Raw genomic sequence first — 19,798 nt, 5'->3', positions numbered from 1 at the left:
GACGACCAAAACAAGCGTGAGAACGAGCGCGGAAGCACAGGCGGCATGCCCCGCCTGTGGAAGAAGTGATCTCTCGGTCAGAGAATCGGCCGCAAAACGGAAAGGACTTGAATCGTTTTTGGAACTCTACTGCGGAAATGACGCGTGTCCGACAACAGTTGTTTCATCAACATATTCTTCGAGCCGCGTATCTTGATCGTGCAACGGCAGTGATGAGGCATCCGCCCACGGCAGTGCACGGGACACCTTCGCCGTGAACATAAAGTCCGTGGTCGCTGCGCGCGATCGGCGTTGGAGATGAGCAGCTTTTGTGGTTTTTTGCGATTATGGGTTTTTCGAAACCGGTGCACCACAATGCTTTTGCTGATATTGGCAAAAAAGTGCATGCTGCCGCCGCGAAAGCTTGCAGGCCCACCGCCACAATGCGGGGGCATCGCGCAACGTTGCAGGCCCTCGCCACAACGCAACGAATGCCCGTCTGGAGGAGTTGGCTCGCAGGGACTGTGAGGGGCCGACGTATGGGGCTGGTGCCTTCTAGCTTTGTGCCCTCTTCTGAGACATCATTGCTGGCATTTTGTGCAAATTTAATTAGTATTGACTGACTAGTACAGTAGTAAACATGTTTTTTAACTTTCAAACGCGTTTTTCTCTGTTCCTCATTTTGTCCCATTTTTAGGGTTTGTGCACTAAACTTTGAGCACTTTTTGTAGTCCAATCACAATGAAAATTGGCATGGTTATGCTTTAGCATGTCCTGAATTCAAGGAAACTACTTTCAGAGCTTTTACCAAACATATTCAGCAAAATAATTTCAAAAGTTTCTTGCCTGGGAATGGTAAAACTGAAACTTCAGATTCGAAGTTTTTTCTAGAACAGAGCAGTAATGGAGCACTATATATTTATGCTTTATTGAATTCTAGTGTTCTGCTGGGCTTCCTGTAATCGCCGAAGTGTGCACAAACGTGCATTGTTTCTAGCATTGTATTGTGGGTAAGAAATGAACTAAATGAGCTATCAAAAAACTTTTAGCAGATTTGAAAAGAAGTGGTCACATGACTGAAAAAGCACCCATGCATTGCAGAGAAGCCAATTCCTCCACATCATTTAGCACAGACTTCTTCTGACAGTCCATTGGTACACGTACTCTGCTCATGCATTGCGGCATTTCATTTTGTTCATGTGCTAATTGTTAAAAAAAAGTGCTTGTGACATGTTTGACGTATGGTGCCACCCATCTACATGGCGAGTATTTTGTTTGTAACTCACAGGGCAGTCTTAGTGCAGCTGATGCATTACTAGCAAGCTGTGTTATTCACTGCAATAGTATTTTGATAAGAGTAAAGCAAGTTCAATGTCCAAAAAGCAAGCAGATTGAGCTTGCACTTGCTCTAACCGCTGTGCTAAGTCTGCCTCCTGCATGCAAGCGTCAGGCTTTCCCTCATTACTTGGACGCTTGGGAGAGCAATAAGGCGGACCTGAGCATGTGTGGAATGGCCATGTGAGATGGAGCATTTGCAGCAGGCCCTAGTTGTTTGCTGGTGAAGTGCAGCTGTGATTCTGGGTGGTTGCAGGTGGAGGAAGGGGTCCCTGCTCAGTGCCCCGCCAACTCTCCCGCCTGGTTCAGCTCTGAGAACCTGAGGTTGCTGCAGCCGCTTACAGAAGGCACCCACCTGGCCCGGCTGGCTTTCTGCAGCCCGTGAAGAGGGGGGTGGGGTTCGAGGGGGCCGTGCCCCCGTTTCCTCCGTACCCCCCCTTTTTTAATAAAATCCCTAGCGTCATCTGTGGGTGAACTGTTTCTTGTAGAGATGGTGGTGCCCCCTCCCCCCTGCCCCCACTGGACAACCTTGCTCCTTTCTTCTCACTCATGACGACGCGCCGCTGTCCCAGTCCTTAGCGCCATTAACCCCTTGGTTTTAGCCTGAAGCTCCCCCACACTTTCGCCACTGGCTAGTGTCATCCTCTTTAGGCAGTTGCGCATTGTGGACTAGCAGACCCCCTTGCATACAGTCCTTGTGGGCTCTTTTGGGCAGTGTCCCTTGTAACTTGCAAGAGCTCCAGCACTGACTGGAGGTAGGTGTGGAACTGGGAAGAGAGTGTGGTTGGGGTAGGCTGGTCATTTCTCCTATGCTGGAAAGCAGCAGACAGTGGACGCTTTTGCCAAGCCACAGCGTCCAATGTAGGAGTCTGTTTCAGAGCAGAGTTGGTGGGCCTGGTAGTCTAGCGCCTATAGGAGTAAGGCAAGTTTGGAGATTTGGTATTGGTCCACATTTCACTACAGCGCATAAGATGAAGAGACAAAAAGGATAGACAAGGGGCAAGTGCTCGTCCTGCGTTGCTGCCTTCTAATCCTGCAGCTGTGCACCTCGATTTGAGGGGCATCTTCTGTTCACCCATTAGGCCTGATTGTGGGGGAGACTATGTGGCAATATCCCAGCTTTCTTCATTTGTCGGTTGTCTCTGTCATCTATTTCAGTCGACGGAAGGCTGTTCATGTGCACGCTACCGATTTTTCATATTCACATTTTATTTCCTTTTCATTTTGCACACTGGAGTTTTCATTGCTTGAGTGAATGTGCTCACTTGTGCGAATGGGTTTTTGATATTGCACAAAACCTTCTGTAGCATTTGTTTCTGATCATGTTGAGCTGTTTTTTTTTTTATGTACTAGCAGTTGTTCCTCTGCTGGGTGCATGTTTTTGCTTATGGTGAGGTGTGCAACAGAATCAATCAAAATTGGCAATTGGTTTGTAGACATTGCATCTTAAGAAGTTGTTCTAGTCGAGCTATCGCCAGTTGCCAGTTGCATTGAATCCGTTTCTGTGGATTTGGGGCTTGGATTTTCACAATGTCACAGAATGGTAGTGTTTTATTACAAGTTAGATGTGATTGTTCATGACGAGACATTTTGACGGTTATTCAAAGCTTGTTTTCTGGAGTGTCGGAAGTGTCTGATGCTAAATTATTGTGCAAAAAAAATGCCCTGTATGGAAAAGTATCCATTTATTGAAATTTAGTAATGCTTTTAGTTGGGACATAATTTGTAAGTGCAGTGTCTTTATCATGTTCTGGTTTTGTTGACACACTGTTTATTGTGCTGTACTGCAGAAAGGAAAAATGGCTTTAAGAGGTGTGATGGTTTAATCATGTCCTTGATGATAGCAATGTCGTAAGAGCTTGCTTGTGTAGCTGCAGTTCACATAGAGACTATTTATAAAAGTTTACTGTGGGCAGAGAGGGAGAGTTTTTATTTGCCTTTATTTGTGATTATTAAGCATTTTTATTAGAAGTACAATGCTGGTCTTTGCCGTGGCCTGTGTGTGTTGCAAAAGAACAGTGAAGTTGCCGGTTTTTCGGTCGAGCCGTGCAATGAAAGATTGTTTTATTTTATATAAAGTACAAACCTGGCACCTGCATATGTTGCGTAATGACAGACTCGACCATCCAAAAAGTTCATCCTTTACGGAGTGTGCGTGTGTGTGTGTGACTTCCCTTATGATCCTGGGGTGCAGTCTGCATGGTGAAGTGTTTCTGAGGGAGTCTCTGCGATCATGGCATCTGACTCAGGTGTGGCCCTCATCCACCTGGCACCCTAGGTGCACGAGCGCAGCCGCATCACCCCCTCCTCCTCCAGCTGTGCTTTTGAAAATAGCCATGGCACTCGATGTTGTTGCCATCGTTACATTGAACTCTGCGTTGGCCCCAAGCCAGGCAGTGTCCACTGGGGGAGCCCTGGGTCTGCCCCAGTTCTGTACTTAGTGCAGCCCTGGGGCAACAGTTAGATGAGACTGTGGCACCTCCCCCACCCATTCACCTTCCCCCCTTTCCTTTGTGTGTACTGCCTGTGTACGGAAATAAATGTGGCAGTTGTATACAAAACTGCTGGTCGTGTACATTGCCCTTGGTCTGGCATGCTGTGAAGCTGTGTGCCAGGTTGGCGGGATGCATTAAAGGACCATAGACACTAATTTTGTATGCGTTTTCTTGTTTTAATTAATGCGTTAGCAATTTTTATACATTGTTCACTACATGGTATTCGCCTAAAACCACCATATAATATATATATCTGGTTTTCTTGATGTATTTTTCGCTTTTGCTTTCACCAACCGAGCAATGGCTGTGATGTGTAGTTGGTGTTTAGGTCTCATGAGCCACGAAGAAGACAAGTATAATCGCTGGTACGCCGTTTTAATTGACTGCAACACTTAAGACAGCCTGCTTTTAGAGCTGGAGTAGCAATAAACGACGTATCAGTAGTTGCCATTTCTTTCATACCTCACGTGACCCAAACACCAACTACACTGATGAAGACAAAACTGGCACAGCATCAAGAAGAAATTCAATTCTAAATTATTTACCGGTCGTAGGCAAATACTACGGGTGATCCATGTATACCAACACCTAATGTATCATTTGAAAGAAGAAAACACTGAAGCAAAAAATTTGGTGTCTATGCTCCTTTAGCCACTCATGGGCTGTGTGATTTCAGTTCATGTTAACGACCTTAAATCTAGAACTCTCCGCGATACCACCACAGACTCTCTTGAAGCCATTTTGCAGCTTCAGGATGTTAAACCATTAAAGCCAGAAATGAAGGTTTTGGATGAACCGTGGGACAGACTAGAAACTTGTGCGCTTGCTTTCATGACCTTCATGAGGCACATACTGAGGTGGTTTGTCTATTTGAGTCCGGTGTGCGCAGCCAAGCCGTCCACGGGCCGTTGCTTCGCGATGCAAGAAGGGATTGGGTGGAGGTGTAGTGTGGGGCATCGAAGGTACACGACAGGTGCATGACACGGTACACAAGACGTATGTGAAGTAGTTAGGATAGTGCGCTGGCTTCTGGCGGAGTTGGTGCTCGTAGGTATCTCTAGTTGGAGAACCAAACTTTGAAGCCAGTCTCGGTGTCCTCGCGGTTATTCACATTTAAAGTAGACGTGGCACGGGGCTAAGGGTCCTGGTCCTCAAGCGCCGTCTCCCCACACGGCATCTGATGTCTGACGGACCTCGGGGAAACCCCATTTCGAATGTTCGGACCTCTGGTGGACCTTCTTCTACTTGGACGACCGTAAATCTAGAGCCATAATCCCCTCCCCAACGAAGCGACCACAGTCCATTGCGCGACCAGTTTATGGTCGGGACATCCAAAGACTGATGTTGGAGCATTTTGGGGCTGCCGCTAGCGCGTTTAAATATGGGTTGTAAATATTTCCGAAGCATTATTGAGCCCTCGGAGATAATTGGCAAACGCGACGAAGCAATCCTGCTGCTTGTCTGCCCCAGCAGTCGTGAGAGCCCATCTTTAAATGGCAATTAAGATGCTGAGCAATCTGCAAGGCCAGAGGGCGACCCTGAAGCATTCGATACACCACAACTTACTTCATCATCCAGTGCTTAAAGGGATAGCGAACAAAAAATCTGCCGCCGAGATTTCACGCTGTGACACTGAGTGTGACCAAACCAACACTCTCGAAACAGAAAAGAGCGGAAAGTTTATTTTAAAAGGATCGTATGATACGATAGCTACAATGTACAGTCAGCATTCCGGTTATTTTTGAGCGGATGGCTCTTTTTTGACGTTCTGTCGGTGGATGCACTCAGCGTGCGCTTGCCTACGAGGTGGCAGGCATAACGTCAAGCAAGGTGCTTCGATCCAGCTTTTTTGGAATCGAGGCAACCAACGTCAAGCCCCTTGAGTTTTTTAATATTAACTAGAGGGAAAGCTGGCTGCCTTGCCATAGCCTTCCACTTCATCCAGGCATGCTTTGTGCGCCTTGTGGTGTAGTTACCTGGCTACGCACGCAGTTCGTTTAAGATCCATTTAAGTATCCGAAGGCGCTCGAAGTGAGCTGAACAGTGTCTGGTAGGCCTGAAGTCCGTTTGCCCCATCGCTTGGAGCCATTGACGCAGCAAGCTGGTTTTTCCCAGCCTGTGTACCCGGGCATTGAAAGGTGGTAGAAGGGAACAAAATTTTTTGTGAATTGAGAGCAGTGTGATGTGACCATTCTGCACATTCCTCGTAAGTGTCTCGGAGATGATCTTTTGAAAAGCGCAAAATACTTCGACAAGCGTTAACCGTACTTGCCGAGGATTGCGTTTGGTTACCGATGACTTAACGGTTGCCGCAAGTTGCATTCACGAACGACTTCCACTTCATGAAATAATTCACCCAAATACCCGCGTGTTGCACTTGTCAGCGTGAACACGGCCCTCAATTACGAGTACGACAGGTTTCAGCTTCATAATTCATGATTTTTTTTCAAAATCTAAGCGCAGCGCCAGGACATGGTGAGAGCCGGCACTTAGCACATGCAAACGATGGCTTACCATCGCTTTTTGGCACAATGAACATTTCCCACCGTGGCCTTCGTATCAAAACATGGCAGAGGTACATGAAGACGAAGTTGGCACCCGAGGCGGCTCTTGGTGCCGAGAAGCAGACGACTTTGTGCGCGCAGTCGGTTTGGGAACTCTACAACGACTTGAAGCTTGGGAAAGCGCCATTTGGGTGACTACATTCTTGGTGGCTTTTAGATACACAGGATGCAAAATATGGCACTTTTTTTCTGCATTTTTGATCAAAAGTGGGTTCCTTTTTTATGTCGTTTTCTCAAAACACCCATTTTTGTCTTCGTACTAATTTGCGGAAGCGATACCTCGGCCTTCAAGACAGGTAGAACCACAATTTTTGTTCTGGCGTGTAGCTAAGTGTGCAAGGCACACAATGTGCGAACAGATTTTGGAGGCTTTAAAATTTCGCAGTTTTTCTCTAGATAAGACAATAGGGTACCCACGTTTGGAACAGTGAACTTCGGATTGCTATAGCATCGCTAATATTCGTTACATAAAAAAGTACTTCTAACATTGTATTCCTTATGCTTTCTAGTACCTAGCCATTTGTTAACATTGCTACGAAAACGAAGAAGAGGGCAGTGGCGCGGGACGGAGCGCTCGCGCTAGGCCTGCAGCCATTAAATCATATTTTCATCTGTCATTTCGTCCCGTTCCTTGGCTTGCCACCACTTAACATTTGGTGGAGGTGCGGGGTGATCGATGCAAAGCGCCAGGTACCATCTTTCTTTTTGACTAAGATCACAGGAGAGGCCAATGAACTTGAGGAGGGCTCAGTAAAGTCCTTGCCGAGTATCTTGTCAACTTCTGTTGGATGACTGTCCGTTCAGCTCCGGAGACTCTACGGCCGCCGTTGAACAGGGAAGGAGTCGCCTGTGCTTATCTTATGCTCAACACCGGATGTTTGGCCCAATGTGTGGTCGTCAGAATCAAAGACAGCATGGAAAGACCAAAACACGTCGAAGATTATGAGATAGTTCGGGAGCTATCATTTTCGAGTACTCGTCTGCGTACACGGCCGCAGTAGACGATAGACGACTAGGATAGGGCGGAACGGACGTGGTAAGAGCTGGGATGTGGCATTCGTATGTTGGGCTAAGGATCGGTAGTGCAATTCAAGCACTAGATTTGGCGATCGCTCGGTGGCCCGGGGTAATGTTACGGAGAAGAGGGTAGTGGCGCGGGTCGGAGCGCTCGCACTAGGCCCGCAGTCATTAAATCATATTTTCATCTGTCATCATGTCGCGTTCCTTGGCTTGCCACCTCGTAACATTTGGTGTGAGCTGCGGGTTCCTCATCGTCGTCCTGGTCCCTGGAGCATCACCGCCTTCAGCTCGCCTTCGTCGTCGGCCGAGCGGACCTGGACTCCGCCACCCGGCTCAACCCCAGCTCGACCTGACCAGAACAGACCAGCCGCTTTCCTTCCGCCCCGTCCCCAGCACCGACCACTAGGCACGACGACCAGGACGAGACGCAGCATGACCCGACGACGACCCGAACCAGGATGGCACCCCCGCCCAAGCTGTCCCGCGAGTCCTTAAACTTTGACCTTCGGCTGTGGGCGACCGACCGCTGGACCTGAAGCTCCGGGGGCAACCGTTCATCAGATCATCTCCTCCATCTTGGTGGCAAGCGTTTAATCTTCCATGCTTCTGGACAGCAGTAGGGGGCAAATCAGCAATTATCGGTTAAGAAAAAGGTTGAAGAAACAGAGAGCTCTGTGGAAAACAGAGATGCTGACGAAATCAGCACTTTGAACATACAGGATTTTTAAGCAGGAAATTGACAAAGAAAATATCTATGATAATTGTAGGGGAAGCTCTTTGTTTTTTGTGGCCAGGACGGGAGTTTTGCGGACTAAGACATATAGAGTCAGGTACCACGAGATAGACACGTTGTGCGTTGCGTGCGGAGAGGAGGAGGAAACGGTTGAACACTTGATACTTTTCTGTAAAGGGCTTCACCCTACAGTGGAAAGCAGCGGGACTGATTTATCCAAGGCATTGGGGTTTAAAGGGGCTGCGAAACACCGCTTGAACGGACGCCGGTTACACTTCAGATGGATTCTTTATGTCACACAGATGCTTACTCAAAAAGAATTACGAGAATCGATGCATATGAACGGGAGTTATTCAATGAAGAAATTTCAAAATACAAGCAAACAAAATGCTGCCCTCAACTCGATTTTCGCGCAGCTTCCCATTCCCATTTCACTCTCCCAATGACGACACACTGTGCGACCAATCAAAACAGCTTATCTTAGCACGTGGCGGAAGTTTACACTCCATGGTTGCCTGTTCTCTGTAACTCGTTCATGCCAAGGCTGGCGCCGCCGTTTGCACGGTTACAACAACCATGTGAACGCCCAGCTGACCCAGCGATGCTTCATCGTCACCTCGACGGCGCAGAAGGGAACACTGATCAGTGACGTTCCCTGACTTATGGATCCCAACTCGAGCGCGAGATACTGCGACGGTGTGACGGCCTGCGCAAGATATCAGACACATTTAGCATAGCGCGTACCGCAAACTGCTTACCGCCAACCATCGCCCCTAGCGCGCTGGTTGGTCACGGCGAGCAAGGAGCGCGCGCTGTTGACGGGAACGTGGCGCCATCTGGCGCCGCCGCCCTGTGATCCTCCACAAGCTGACGATGCGCTCTGTCTGCTAAATGTGAACTGAACGCATCATTCCTTGGGACCGAAACGAACGCTTATAAAGTGCAACGGCTCGATCGGATCAACTCCGCAAATCCGCTCTCAGATACTTATGGTGTCTTCGACTGGTCGCTCCCGCGATCCGGTTTGGATCTGGCATAGTGGGAGCCGCTCTCGCTCCGAGCGCATAGCGAGACTCAGCTGGTCAAGCCGAATGGTCTGCGAATTCTTAGAGCGGAAGCGCAGGAGGCAGAAGGGGGGCCGTCACTTCCGGAACCCCGCCGCGGCACCGCTGGGGCCCTATTCTCGACATTTCGCCATTTTGTTCAAATTGTGACGTTGGCGTGACGTAACCATCAAGGCGGTGCCAGGTTACGTGTCCACAGAATCTGATTACGTGAAGAGAGAGAAAAAAAGTAAAAACTGATCTAGAAATAAATACCGTCGTCTGCTACTATTGGCGCCAAGTACGGAACAGAACGCCGCTTCGGGAGCTTGCGCTGAGCCTCTGCGTTGCAATCTTCGGTGCATACGCGTCGAGGGGCAGTGCGAAGGAGTGAAATATGTTGCGGCCTCTTGAGTATCATGTCGGATGTCCGGCAGCAGCTAAGGGCAGACCGACTTAGGCTACTCAGTGCGAAAGACTCGCACGTCGGTTGTCAAAGCATTCATCGAGTTCGATGCGGCGGTGCGAGCGAGGGCGCAGCCCAGACGACTTTTCAGTCGAGGTGAACTGATGGCGTACCCGCGAGTCACGAGCGGCGCCACACGCGTGCGTACTGTTGCCCAGAGAAGCTGGCGAACATCAGGAACGGGGCCAGGGTATTCGTAATGGCGTACGTGCCGAATGGGAGCGGAAAGTGAAAGCTTTGGCCGGCATGATGCCTTTGTGGCATTGCTCCTTATAACGATCGACGACAGCTTCGCACATTTGCTTACCAGCTACAGTTGAATGCAGGAACTGAGACTAAGGCAGTTTTCTGAGGGAAAAGTCATCTCGTCCAGGCCAGGAAAGGAAGCAACGAGAGCTATATTTTTAGAGTGGTGCCGCCAGTGCTGAAAAGGCGCCCGAAACGGCGCCTAAATACGCGCAGGCCAGCAGTCCCTGTCTGAGGACAACGCTCGCATACTTAGCGTTGTAAACTCTGCGGAAACCCACTGTTTCCTAGGCGCCGCGTCAGCTACCGTCAGGTCAGCAAAGGTGCTAAAGCTTTTAATCGCTACGTATCGGCTTTAACAGAGAGCGGGGTGCAGCGGAGTTGTATCTGTGTGCGCTTGGAAGGCCTCCAAGATGTGTTTAGTGCTGAAATGCATGCTTGGCAAGGCAAGCCGATGTGCACATTTTAGGCAACGCGTTGCACCAGACTCTGTTGTTAGTCATGTTTGCATGCACCCGCGCACGAAACGAAACTCCAAAGCGCGGAATATCGGAGTAAATCTCGTCAAGGAGAACACACCGAGTGCGCATCCCTTATTATCAACTTAAATGTGCAAAGCCGGGGAAAAAAGATTCTTTTCTGCATTAATAACAAACAACATAAAACAAAGCGAAAACTCCCCCCCCCCCCCCCACACACACACAACATAATTTGAATAGAGCGTACCCTCACAATATTCAGTGATGTACTCATATTTTGCTTCGCAAGCCTGAACGCATGCACTTTTGTGATGTAAGTGGCACATATATTACTTCATAAAAATTACAAATGTTGTCAGCAATTTTGCTTGTTTTTCCCTTCCTAGAAAGGCATAAATTTTTTCTACTTGTTCAAGTGAATGCGTAACACTCACGACCACCACACAGAAGCAGCTACACTATATGTGCGATGCAAGTAAGCAAAACATTCTGTGAGGTGGGGCAAAATTATTTTCTTGAGCACTTACAGGCCGCCTCACCTCCCTTGCTGTCCACACAAGCAACACGAGTCAGGCAGCGTCTTGAAGTTTCTTCGTTGTAGAATAACAGTTATGCACCTACCATAAAATAAAGCAGCTCCTTTAGATGCCTGATCAAGTACAGTACAGCAAGCTTCCAAGTAAGAGAGAAAGATATATGCCAGAAAAGGTGCAGAGGTCGGATAAGGAAAAGTTCCTTCACCTGTTATTCCACAAAGGGGCAGGGGAGGAACATAGAGGTAGAGAGTAAATATCGGTGACGACACCATATTACAGTAAGACATATGCAATGTGCAAGATATTTGCTTTATTTGCTTTGTTTTATGGGGTTTATGATCCCAAAGCGAGTCAAGCTATGAGAGATGCTGTAGTAGAGAGCTCTCTATAATTTCGACCCCCTCGGGTTCTTTGCCGTGAACTGTCATTGCACAGTACACGGGCCTCTACTGCTGCGGCCGGGATTGAACCTGCGTCTTTCGGGTCAGCAGCCAACCACCATAACCACTGAGCCACCGCGGCAGCTTTATTTGTATGATTCAAGAAACTTAAATTAATGTTCATGTATGCACACTCATTGCCTAGTACATGTCACACAAAGCCCGAACATGTGTTTTGGGGCCAAGCATTCCGGTTGGTCTTGCACGCAGTATTTAAAGAGACAACTAAGTGGCACCATGAGCCGAAGAGCTGAAGGAGAACAAAAACATGACAGTAAACTTAGGAGCACTAGAGACAAGGAGGAAATTAATTTATTTCCATACTCTGAAGGCCCGGAAGTATACAAAGAAGAGTGGGGGGAACACATAAAATTGGTAACTGCTTTTTTGAATTTAATACAGCCAAATATTGCAGCAATAGAGGTAGGAACATGGCAGGAAAAACAAAAGCGTAAGATTAGACAGAAAATAGGCAAGACATTCAATGTTGATGTCGCCCTCAGGACAACATATGGGAGGCACCAATACAGACAGCGGTAGTGTTCTGGTTAGGGTACTATTAAGATAAAAGTCTCCAGGATGCACAAAAAGCAATCTAGCCAGCGACGGTAGCCACTGGCTTCCGGTAGGTTTTTTAATGTGTGCACCACACAGGATGTATTCATGATAATTAATAAACCACCGGAGATTGTTCAACACGAAATAAATTATCCTCACAGCACCATACAATACACAGCTAAAAGGAGAAGTCAGCAGTAGGAATTGCAACGATACGGTGCATGTAGACCCCTACGTGAAGACTTCACGCCACAGGGTTCACTTTTTAGCTGTGTAGTGGACTATTCAAGGCACCCATCATGCTATAAACTTCTGCGAGGTGAGGAAAACCCTTATTTTAGCCTTTCAAGGCCCTTTAAGCTTCAAGAATACTGAGTTTTGCACTTCGGGGATCAAAAGCAGACCATGTGGCCTGAAGACTTGACTACAACCCTGGAATCCATTACAATTGAAGACAGCTGGCGCACCATTAAAAACCAAAACAGAAATGCCAAATACAAAGCAGAACAAGCATTCCAATTTTTGATCTAGGCATTGTTTACAAACATACATACTGGAGCAGTTGCTATGCTGTTGTATTCTGCCAGAAAAATATGTGCTGCAACCATAAAAAGCACCCTATTTAGAGGACGATGGATGCTAAATGGGATTGAAATGAATAAATCAGTGACAACTAAAGCAAACCACGAGAAAAATTATTTTGCAATGTACGCAGTTCTGTACAAAGTGCCCTAAAGGGTTGAATGCAATTTTCTCATGCATTTAGTCATTTGCACCTTTTTTTTGACGAACATCAGCACAGCCACGCATGCATAGATAATTTTACACAGAGGTGGGATTAGACATTGGTGGCACTGACACAGTTAATCGCAAGGGAAGGCCTGAGTACTGGGTAAAGTAGACAATAAACTGGTGATCAGGATAGATGTAAGTGAAACTGGTGTATTTTATTGACTAAACAAATCAACTGTAATACAAAGGCAGAGAAAACTGCAATATGTTAGTGGAAATTGAGTGCACTGGAAGATATATTGCACAAAATTTGAGCCTCCTGAAATATTAGCTTGTTTTAAAAAAATAATTGCTTTGCTTCCAATTTTTTTTTTGAAGCTCAAGCAAAATTTCGGAGCAAGTCAGCTGTAGAACAAACTTCCTTTCTGCAAAGTATCACAACAAACACATTTGTTCTTGATACAAAAGAAAATTTCATGACTGCTGCAGGACATGTGATGGCAATGACAGTAATGAGCCGATTGCTGCTGCCACACAGCAAAAGTGGTAAAATCCCGCACACATCAGGGTCACAGAGGCAGATTTCTCCGGTAACAAGACAAGTTGCAATGTGTGAAAGAAGTGTGATGCGGTATATGTGCACATTGATAATGCCCATTTCACGAAGTGCCAAATCCAGTAGATTCCTGTGTTGAATAAAAAAATAGCAATGCATCCATTGATGCCCCAGTTTTACCAAAGAAACATAGGTTGAACAGATTGTCTGGAATTTTTGTCAAATTTGCCTAAGAGCATTAGCAGCAGCCAAGAAGCAAAGTGCCAGCAACAAGGTTGGTAAAAGCAGGGCGTTACACAGCGAAACTAATCGAACTAGCAGACAGCTGCCTTGTCTTTCATTCATACAAGCTTGGCAGATGGCAAACATGAAAGAGTTGCCTCACTTTTTGCTCAGAGGAAAACTAGTGGATTGCTGTATCACTACACATAGCATTTAAAAGCAACAGTAGAAAACAGGCACAGAGGCAAAGAAATGTCAGGAGACAAAGCTTGCTCTGCTCTGTGAGCACACACAGATGACACATTAGGGACCTCCTATCGGACGAACAGTTGCCTACAAAATCAGACTGCGCCCTGAGCAAGATGTGATAAATGACTGCATACACATCCCTATGTTTCGTGCATGTCAAGAAATTTCAGTGAAGCAGTAATCACGTCATGGAGCACAAACTTTTAACAGAAATCAAAGAGTAGTACTGGTTCAAAGCTCTGCTGGCAGGAGAAAAACATTTTGGTGACTTCCTCTGTTTCACTGCACTAAAGCACCGACATGCACATTCTGCATAAAGAGAGCACACAACATTGCAGTACATTAAGAATTAGCAACTGTTCAGTAGCGTTAAAGCATGTGTATAAGCACACATCCGGCCAATTTGCAGATGGTAGGATTAAAGTTTCTTCTACGCTTCCTGTCACGTGAAGAACTGCAGCATTAGAGAAAAGCCTAGTCTACACATCAAACACACCTGTCATTACACACTCTAGTGAGAAACTGAAAGGAAAATTTGGTCCTGTTTAAAGAGCAGCACAAAAATCACAGACTTGAACAGCTTTCTTGCTGTGTGCAATGAAACTTGAAGCACAAAAAATGTTTACATAGACTGATCATAGCATGACTACAGGTGAAAACTATGCCAGTGAGTCCTGCAGCTAAGTGCGGATGCATGCAATGTGTCGCACAGTGCAAGTTGTGATTGCCTTTGAAAAGAATCCTGTTCCATATGTACAGCACTTGACACCTGTGAAGACATCCAATGCAACCCTTCCAAAGAATGATTCTTTGCTTGAGAAGCACTCTAGCTGAGAGGTGAATGATGTTGAACCTTGCAGCAGCATTCCTCAGCACATGACTTCCTAGGATAGCAGTGATGCATCGAAGAGGCACATTATACACATGTCACCTGGAAGGCAATCAACACTGTCTTTAGTGCGTGAGCTTGAGTGCAATGCAAGTTTCATACACACAAGAGAAAAGACTTTCAAATACGAGACATCGCAGGGCTGTAATTATCAAACTAAATTTTCATGTATGACTGTAACTACTACTCAAATAAACTGCTTTTGTAACAGTTATATTTTATTGGTCATCTCTATCAAAATGATGGAGGAAGTAAAACAAAACTGTGAAAACAGCTTGACTACAGCCAGACTTATGGGTATAAATAATTATTACATATTTGTTTTTATTGTGTTGCAGTGAAGGCAACTGCTACAAGGCACATTGTAGGGGAAGTCCAAGGTTAACTTTACCTCAGAATATTGAACTGCACTAAAATCTCACTACACGAATGGTTTTGCAGCTGCATTTATCAAAATACAGATGCCAAGCCATTGCATTTGTGTGCAATGAAAGAAAACCATAGACATGCAGACGCCCTACGAGTCACCCACATCCGCATATTGTAGTAATCTGAAAACTCGTTGTGCGTTTTACTTTACAGACAAGACTATTTTGAAATGCTGTTTTTATTTGCGCAAGGCTTCCTCGCTTAATAGGCTACAAATAAATGTGCCACGAGATTCACAGCTGTTTGCATGTGACCAAAAAAGGGCAGGAACATAAGGGACTTGTTATTACACACCCGAAGAAAGCCACCAGCCATCAATATGAACTTTGCATGCAGCCATCTGAAGAAAGTCAACAGCAATTTTTCGTTGCTGTTTCCCTTACCTCATCGATACTCGAGACGATGTACCTGGCACATGTACGCTGCCTTGCTGACACCGCTGTCTTCAGAAACTGCCCTTATGCACACAGACACTGATGCACACAAATTGAGCACACAGATGATGCACTGATGATGGCAATTTCCTGATGAGCACAGTCCCGCCGACAAGCCGAACACATTCTGGAAGCATGTTGCTCAGCCGGCAGACAACCCTTTGTGCCACCCTCTCATCACTCCCGCAGTAGAATATCAGGTCAGCGACAGCGTGTAAATAGAGGCAAACACTGAACTAATTGGTGTCCAGACGTTCACAGCTACCGATCGCGCCTTGAAACACAGGATCAGAGTAACGGCCGGAGCACCTACAATACCATGTTTAAGGCAGACCAAGGTGCTCACGCGCTGCCTCTTGCCGCAAATCTTCTTGCACAGCCACCACACCATATATCGCTGGCCAGGCAGCCACACTCACGAACCGGGCAGTCCTTCGAAAACACTGAGGCGCACTCACGAATGCTTCGCTTCTCGCAGCCCGTGACAACAAACGGCAGCTACGGACGCCGCCATATCCGCGCTGTAGCAACCGCGACCGCGCGGACCGATAATTTCTTATCATGAGAGAAGCATTTGAAACGGGAGCGCAGCTAGAGACCTCACGCGGGTGTAAAATTACGCTCTGATAATTAAGGCTCTAAAAGGCTGCTTAATTAAGAGGTACCATTACAACGCCGTTCAATGCTTCTACATTCAAAACATCCATGTTTCGGAACAGTTTATTACTTCAAATAAGCGCCTACCAAACTACGGTGAGCTAACAGCCGTATAAATCAGTGTGGTCATAATTCGACTATGTCCACCATAATTCGACCATCTTGCGGCCGTCTCAAATTATGGCGGCCAAATGGGGCATTTTTCAGCAATGGCAGCATTTCCTTTGCGTCACTAAACGTCATTTTGACCTCACTGAATTATGCTTGCGTATCACGTGAATCACGTGACATTCCTCCAGCCAATCACATTCTAGGAAGCAACCCTCACAGTACGAACTTTTTTTTCTCAAAATTGCTAAAACAAGCCAAGTGTTTTCTTCCATGCCAGCTGTAGCTTCGTTTTTCCTCCACAGACATTTAAATTTACCGACCCGGCACAAAATATAACTGTGCTAAAAATCAGTCTTCAAGTACACGTCATTTTGACGTCACGGCAGAAAGCTATTTCGAAGACTGATAGTTTCGCGCCACAAATTTAAAACTCGTGACTTGCACGTGATCGCCCAATAAGCCAATCAGAGAGACAATATGGCGGCGAACGGCGGCCATGCGTGTCGAGAATAGGGCCCCTGGTGTCAACACTCAACAGTAGCCGCACGTGGTCGCACTTAGCCTGCGTCGCAGTCGCCGCTTCTGCTTCACGTGTACCTGTCCCTACTTCGGCTGTCAGTCTCCGGCAAAAATGAGCGCCCCATGGGACCATTCTGGATATACTTCACCAGCCGAAGTCGTGTTGACTACAATGATCGACGGTAAGTCGGGCCTTATTTCTCTTCCGGACGAACAACGCGCTTCCGCGCCTTTTCGCAGCGGCGTTGTTTTGAGGGCTGTGGAAGTTTCTAGCGACGTACGACGCCGAAAGCAGCATTGTGGTTCTTTCCTAATATCGTGCGCGTTGGCGTGCGATTTCTAGTGTAAAAAAAAATGGACAATAACTTTTGCTATGGTGTGACTGTTTCCAACTTTGCGTTTTTTCCTTCCCTCGTGCTCCGTGCGTACGCACTGCACATTTTGTAGCAGCTCACGGAGGACGCTTGTGCACGTCTATTCCTAGCCTTACCATCTTCACACAAACTTCAGTGCAATCTGTCTGCCCGGGAATGAATAATGGTCTTTGGTCGGCCGTTGGAATAAGCCTTCACCAATAACACTACTGGCGCGGCAGATAATTTTCTTCACGTGGCCAGCAGAAATGCGTAATCAACGTATGAAGTCCGTGTTCATAACACCCGTGTCAACTGCATGTCTAGCATCCTGCACTTACCTCGCGTGTCGCTACACAGCACACTCCCCGGGGTTTCAGCAGTGGGTGTCTGCGTGAAGCCTCTGAGTAAAAAGCGTAACTGGGTTGGCGGACACCTGAATCGTTCTGCGAGTAAACGGTGACGTCTACCTGCAAAACTGAGGCAGTTATGCGCCTTTCTTTTTCTCAAAAACAGCGCAAAGTTTAGACCCCTTTCATTTTGAGGAAAGGAAGGCCGTATAACTGGCTATCTGTGTCAGTGTGCCTAAAGAAATTAACGTGCTTTCGCGCAATATTTTGGGCTTGACAATGCTAAACTGCCAGTCATTTTTTATTATCTTCATGTTTTCTCTACGCAGAGGAGGAAGACCATACAATGCCTGAAGTTATGGACTCTTCAAAGAAGCCGAACGAAACTGCGGTGTCAATTGGTTAGTTCAGATACTAACTTTCCTGAATGCATGTTAATACCATAGCAATTCAGATGCAGTTGGCAAACCTGAGTTAGCTACCCTGCATGCATCAAATCAATTCGTCTTTCTTCCACTGTTATGCTTTAATGGTGAAGCTGCATGCTTATTTTTATGTACCCACAAAGAGGATGCCTTCATTTTACCTCGTGTGGTGAATATGCCTGAAAAAAAAATGAATGTAGAGAGCATGTATGCAATAATATATATCTGTTTGGTCATGCTTGAAAGTTTCACCTAGAGTTAAACAACATACATAAAAAAGGTCTTAATAAAGATAAATTTCCAGGTATAATGTATATTTAAACCAAATAAACAACACTCAAACTTAATTGTGAGACTGAATTCAAAAATGCCTAGAGAAGCTTGTTTCACCTATTTCTTTTCAAACGCAGCTTCATGGGATGAACGCCAAACAAAGCTGCTTCTGGACTACTATGCACGCTCTGCCAGAGACGTGGGCCCACTCAAGAAATTTCGCAGCAAGCGAGCTATGTTCGAGCAAATTGCCTGCGATATGTTCGGCATTCTCGGCATTCATCGCACTGCTGTGCAGTGCGAAACACGCTTCAAGACAGTGTCAAAGCGGAAGAGGAACGAAGAGAAGCACAATAATACATCAGGAAATTCCCGCTGCCGCGTGGAATATGAGCAAGAGTTTGATGCCATAAAGGCTATAGATGACAGCTTGGAGCCGGAAGTCTTGCGCGGTGTGGACACCGTGAGGTATAAGAAAGCGTCGACTTGTAAAGCAAGTCCTCGACCATCAACCAGCGCAGACGTCCAGGAAAACTCGGAGTTCAGTGGTGATACCCTGTCTTTGATATCATCAGGGGGAGACTGTTCATTTGAAGCCGGTACAGATTCGCAGGACGAAGAGCCCAAGAAAAAAAGAGCCGACCGGAGGTTGCGCCCAAGCAACTCTAGAATGCAACACCTGCAGTTGTTCTTTGACGAAATGAACAAACTGCACAGGCAGAAAGAGAAAAAAAAGGAAGATAGAGAACAAAGGAAGGAGCAAAGGCATCAGGAGCTGCTAAAAGCTCATTCCGAGCATATGGCACTTTTGAAAACTCTAGCAGAAAAGGAGTAGCATCCAGAACTTGGTTTGAGGTGTACAGCCCCTGTCAAAAGAATATACCCCAAGGGGTTTGCTTTTAAGCTATTCAGTTGGGATCCCTAGCGCATCTAGCAGTCCAAAGCTTGGGAGGACTGAGGACATGAAGCCATACCTTTTTTTGAGAGGTTATGGTCACTGAGGATGCATACAGGATGCCTCACAAGCAAACCCCCTTGGGCCGAATACTTTTGACGGGAGGTACATCTCCCGTCAAAACTGATTCTAATTTATTTACACACTTTTTCTAGCATGCAATAAATGTCTGCTCTGATCTCATTTTTCATACAATCGAAGCATGTCATTTGTAAAACGCTTTGACAAGTAGTAGTAGTAAATGGTTTATTAAAATAATAATAAAAAGGAAGGAAAAGATTTTCGCTAGCCCCGGCATCTGCCATCAATACTGAAGCACCCGAGCTGGGGCAGCGGAAGTAAAGGATAGCAGGCCGAATGGAGAAATTAAATGAAAGAGGTGAGGGGACAGGAAGAGAGGATAAGGAGAAGACTTAGTATATACAAAAACTATTTATACAATAATATGTACAGGTTGCATGCGTCGTGAGTTCATGATGAAGCAAACTTGACAAGAAGAAAAACATTTGATGTGCAATAAATGTTTCTACAACAAAAACTTGATCTCTGTGAATGCAGCTTATAGGTTCTCGGCCAAGGAATTTCTCTTCAATTCGCCCAATCGGCGAAGAGCGCCTTCGCTTTCGGACACAGGCTGTCGACTTGCCCTTACCTCTGCTAGGCTGAGCCTGTTGTGAAGGGCAGCATCAATTCTTCTTTCTTTTCTCTCATCATCTGTCAGCAAATCATTGACGTCAAAGTCACCTCCAT

The 19,798-nt window shown here is 46.4% G+C and overlaps 2 protein-coding genes and 1 long non-coding RNA gene across 5 annotated transcripts in view; 2 read left to right on the top strand and 1 right to left on the bottom strand.

The window, feature by feature from the left end:
- The window catches only part of LOC144096676 (uncharacterized), a 109,069-nt gene extending 105,194 nt beyond the window's left edge, over nt 1-3,875 (top strand). For all 3 annotated transcript variants that reach the window (XM_077629514.1, XM_077629513.1, XM_077629512.1), the window contains one exon: nt 1,571-3,875. In XM_077629514.1, coding sequence (XP_077485640.1) covers nt 1,571-1,699 — 129 coding nt within the window. In that variant the 3' untranslated portion in view covers nt 1,700-3,875. The remainder of the gene's footprint in view (nt 1-1,570) is intronic.
- Nucleotides 3,876-11,630: 7,755 nt separating this feature from the next.
- LOC144096673 (uncharacterized) lies at nt 11,631-15,939 on the bottom strand. The gene is made up of 2 exons (XR_013306798.1): nt 15,355-15,939; nt 11,631-14,584 (listed from the first exon to the last, which is right to left on the bottom strand). It is a non-coding gene; the product is annotated as an uncharacterized LOC144096673 (long non-coding RNA).
- Nucleotides 15,940-16,795: 856 nt separating this feature from the next.
- On the top strand, nt 16,796-19,132 carry LOC144096672 (uncharacterized). The gene is made up of 3 exons (XM_077629509.1): nt 16,796-16,874; nt 17,725-17,796; nt 18,231-19,132. The coding sequence occupies exons 1-3, from the start codon at nt 16,805-16,807 to the stop codon at nt 18,926-18,928; spliced, it is 840 nt and encodes a 279-aa protein (XP_077485635.1). The 5' UTR covers nt 16,796-16,804; the 3' UTR covers nt 18,929-19,132.
- Nucleotides 19,133-19,798: the final 666 nt, after the last annotated feature.

This window comes from Amblyomma americanum, chromosome 7 (genome assembly GCF_052857255.1).
Source record: "Amblyomma americanum isolate KBUSLIRL-KWMA chromosome 7, ASM5285725v1, whole genome shotgun sequence".
NCBI lineage: Eukaryota > Metazoa > Arthropoda > Arachnida > Ixodida > Ixodidae > Amblyomma > Amblyomma americanum.
This window is presented reverse-complemented; position numbering and strand designations above follow the sequence as displayed.

Coding starts and splice junctions, on each gene's coding strand:
- LOC144096672 (XM_077629509.1), top strand. CDS start 16,805: ATGAGCGCCCCATGGGACCATTCTGGATATACTTCACCAGCCGAAGTC. Junction 16,875..17,724: donor GTTGACTACAATGATCGACG/GTAAGTCGGGCC, acceptor TTCTCTACGCAG/AGGAGGAAGACCATACAATG. Junction 17,797..18,230: donor CGAAACTGCGGTGTCAATTG/GTTAGTTCAGAT, acceptor TTTCAAACGCAG/CTTCATGGGATGAACGCCAA.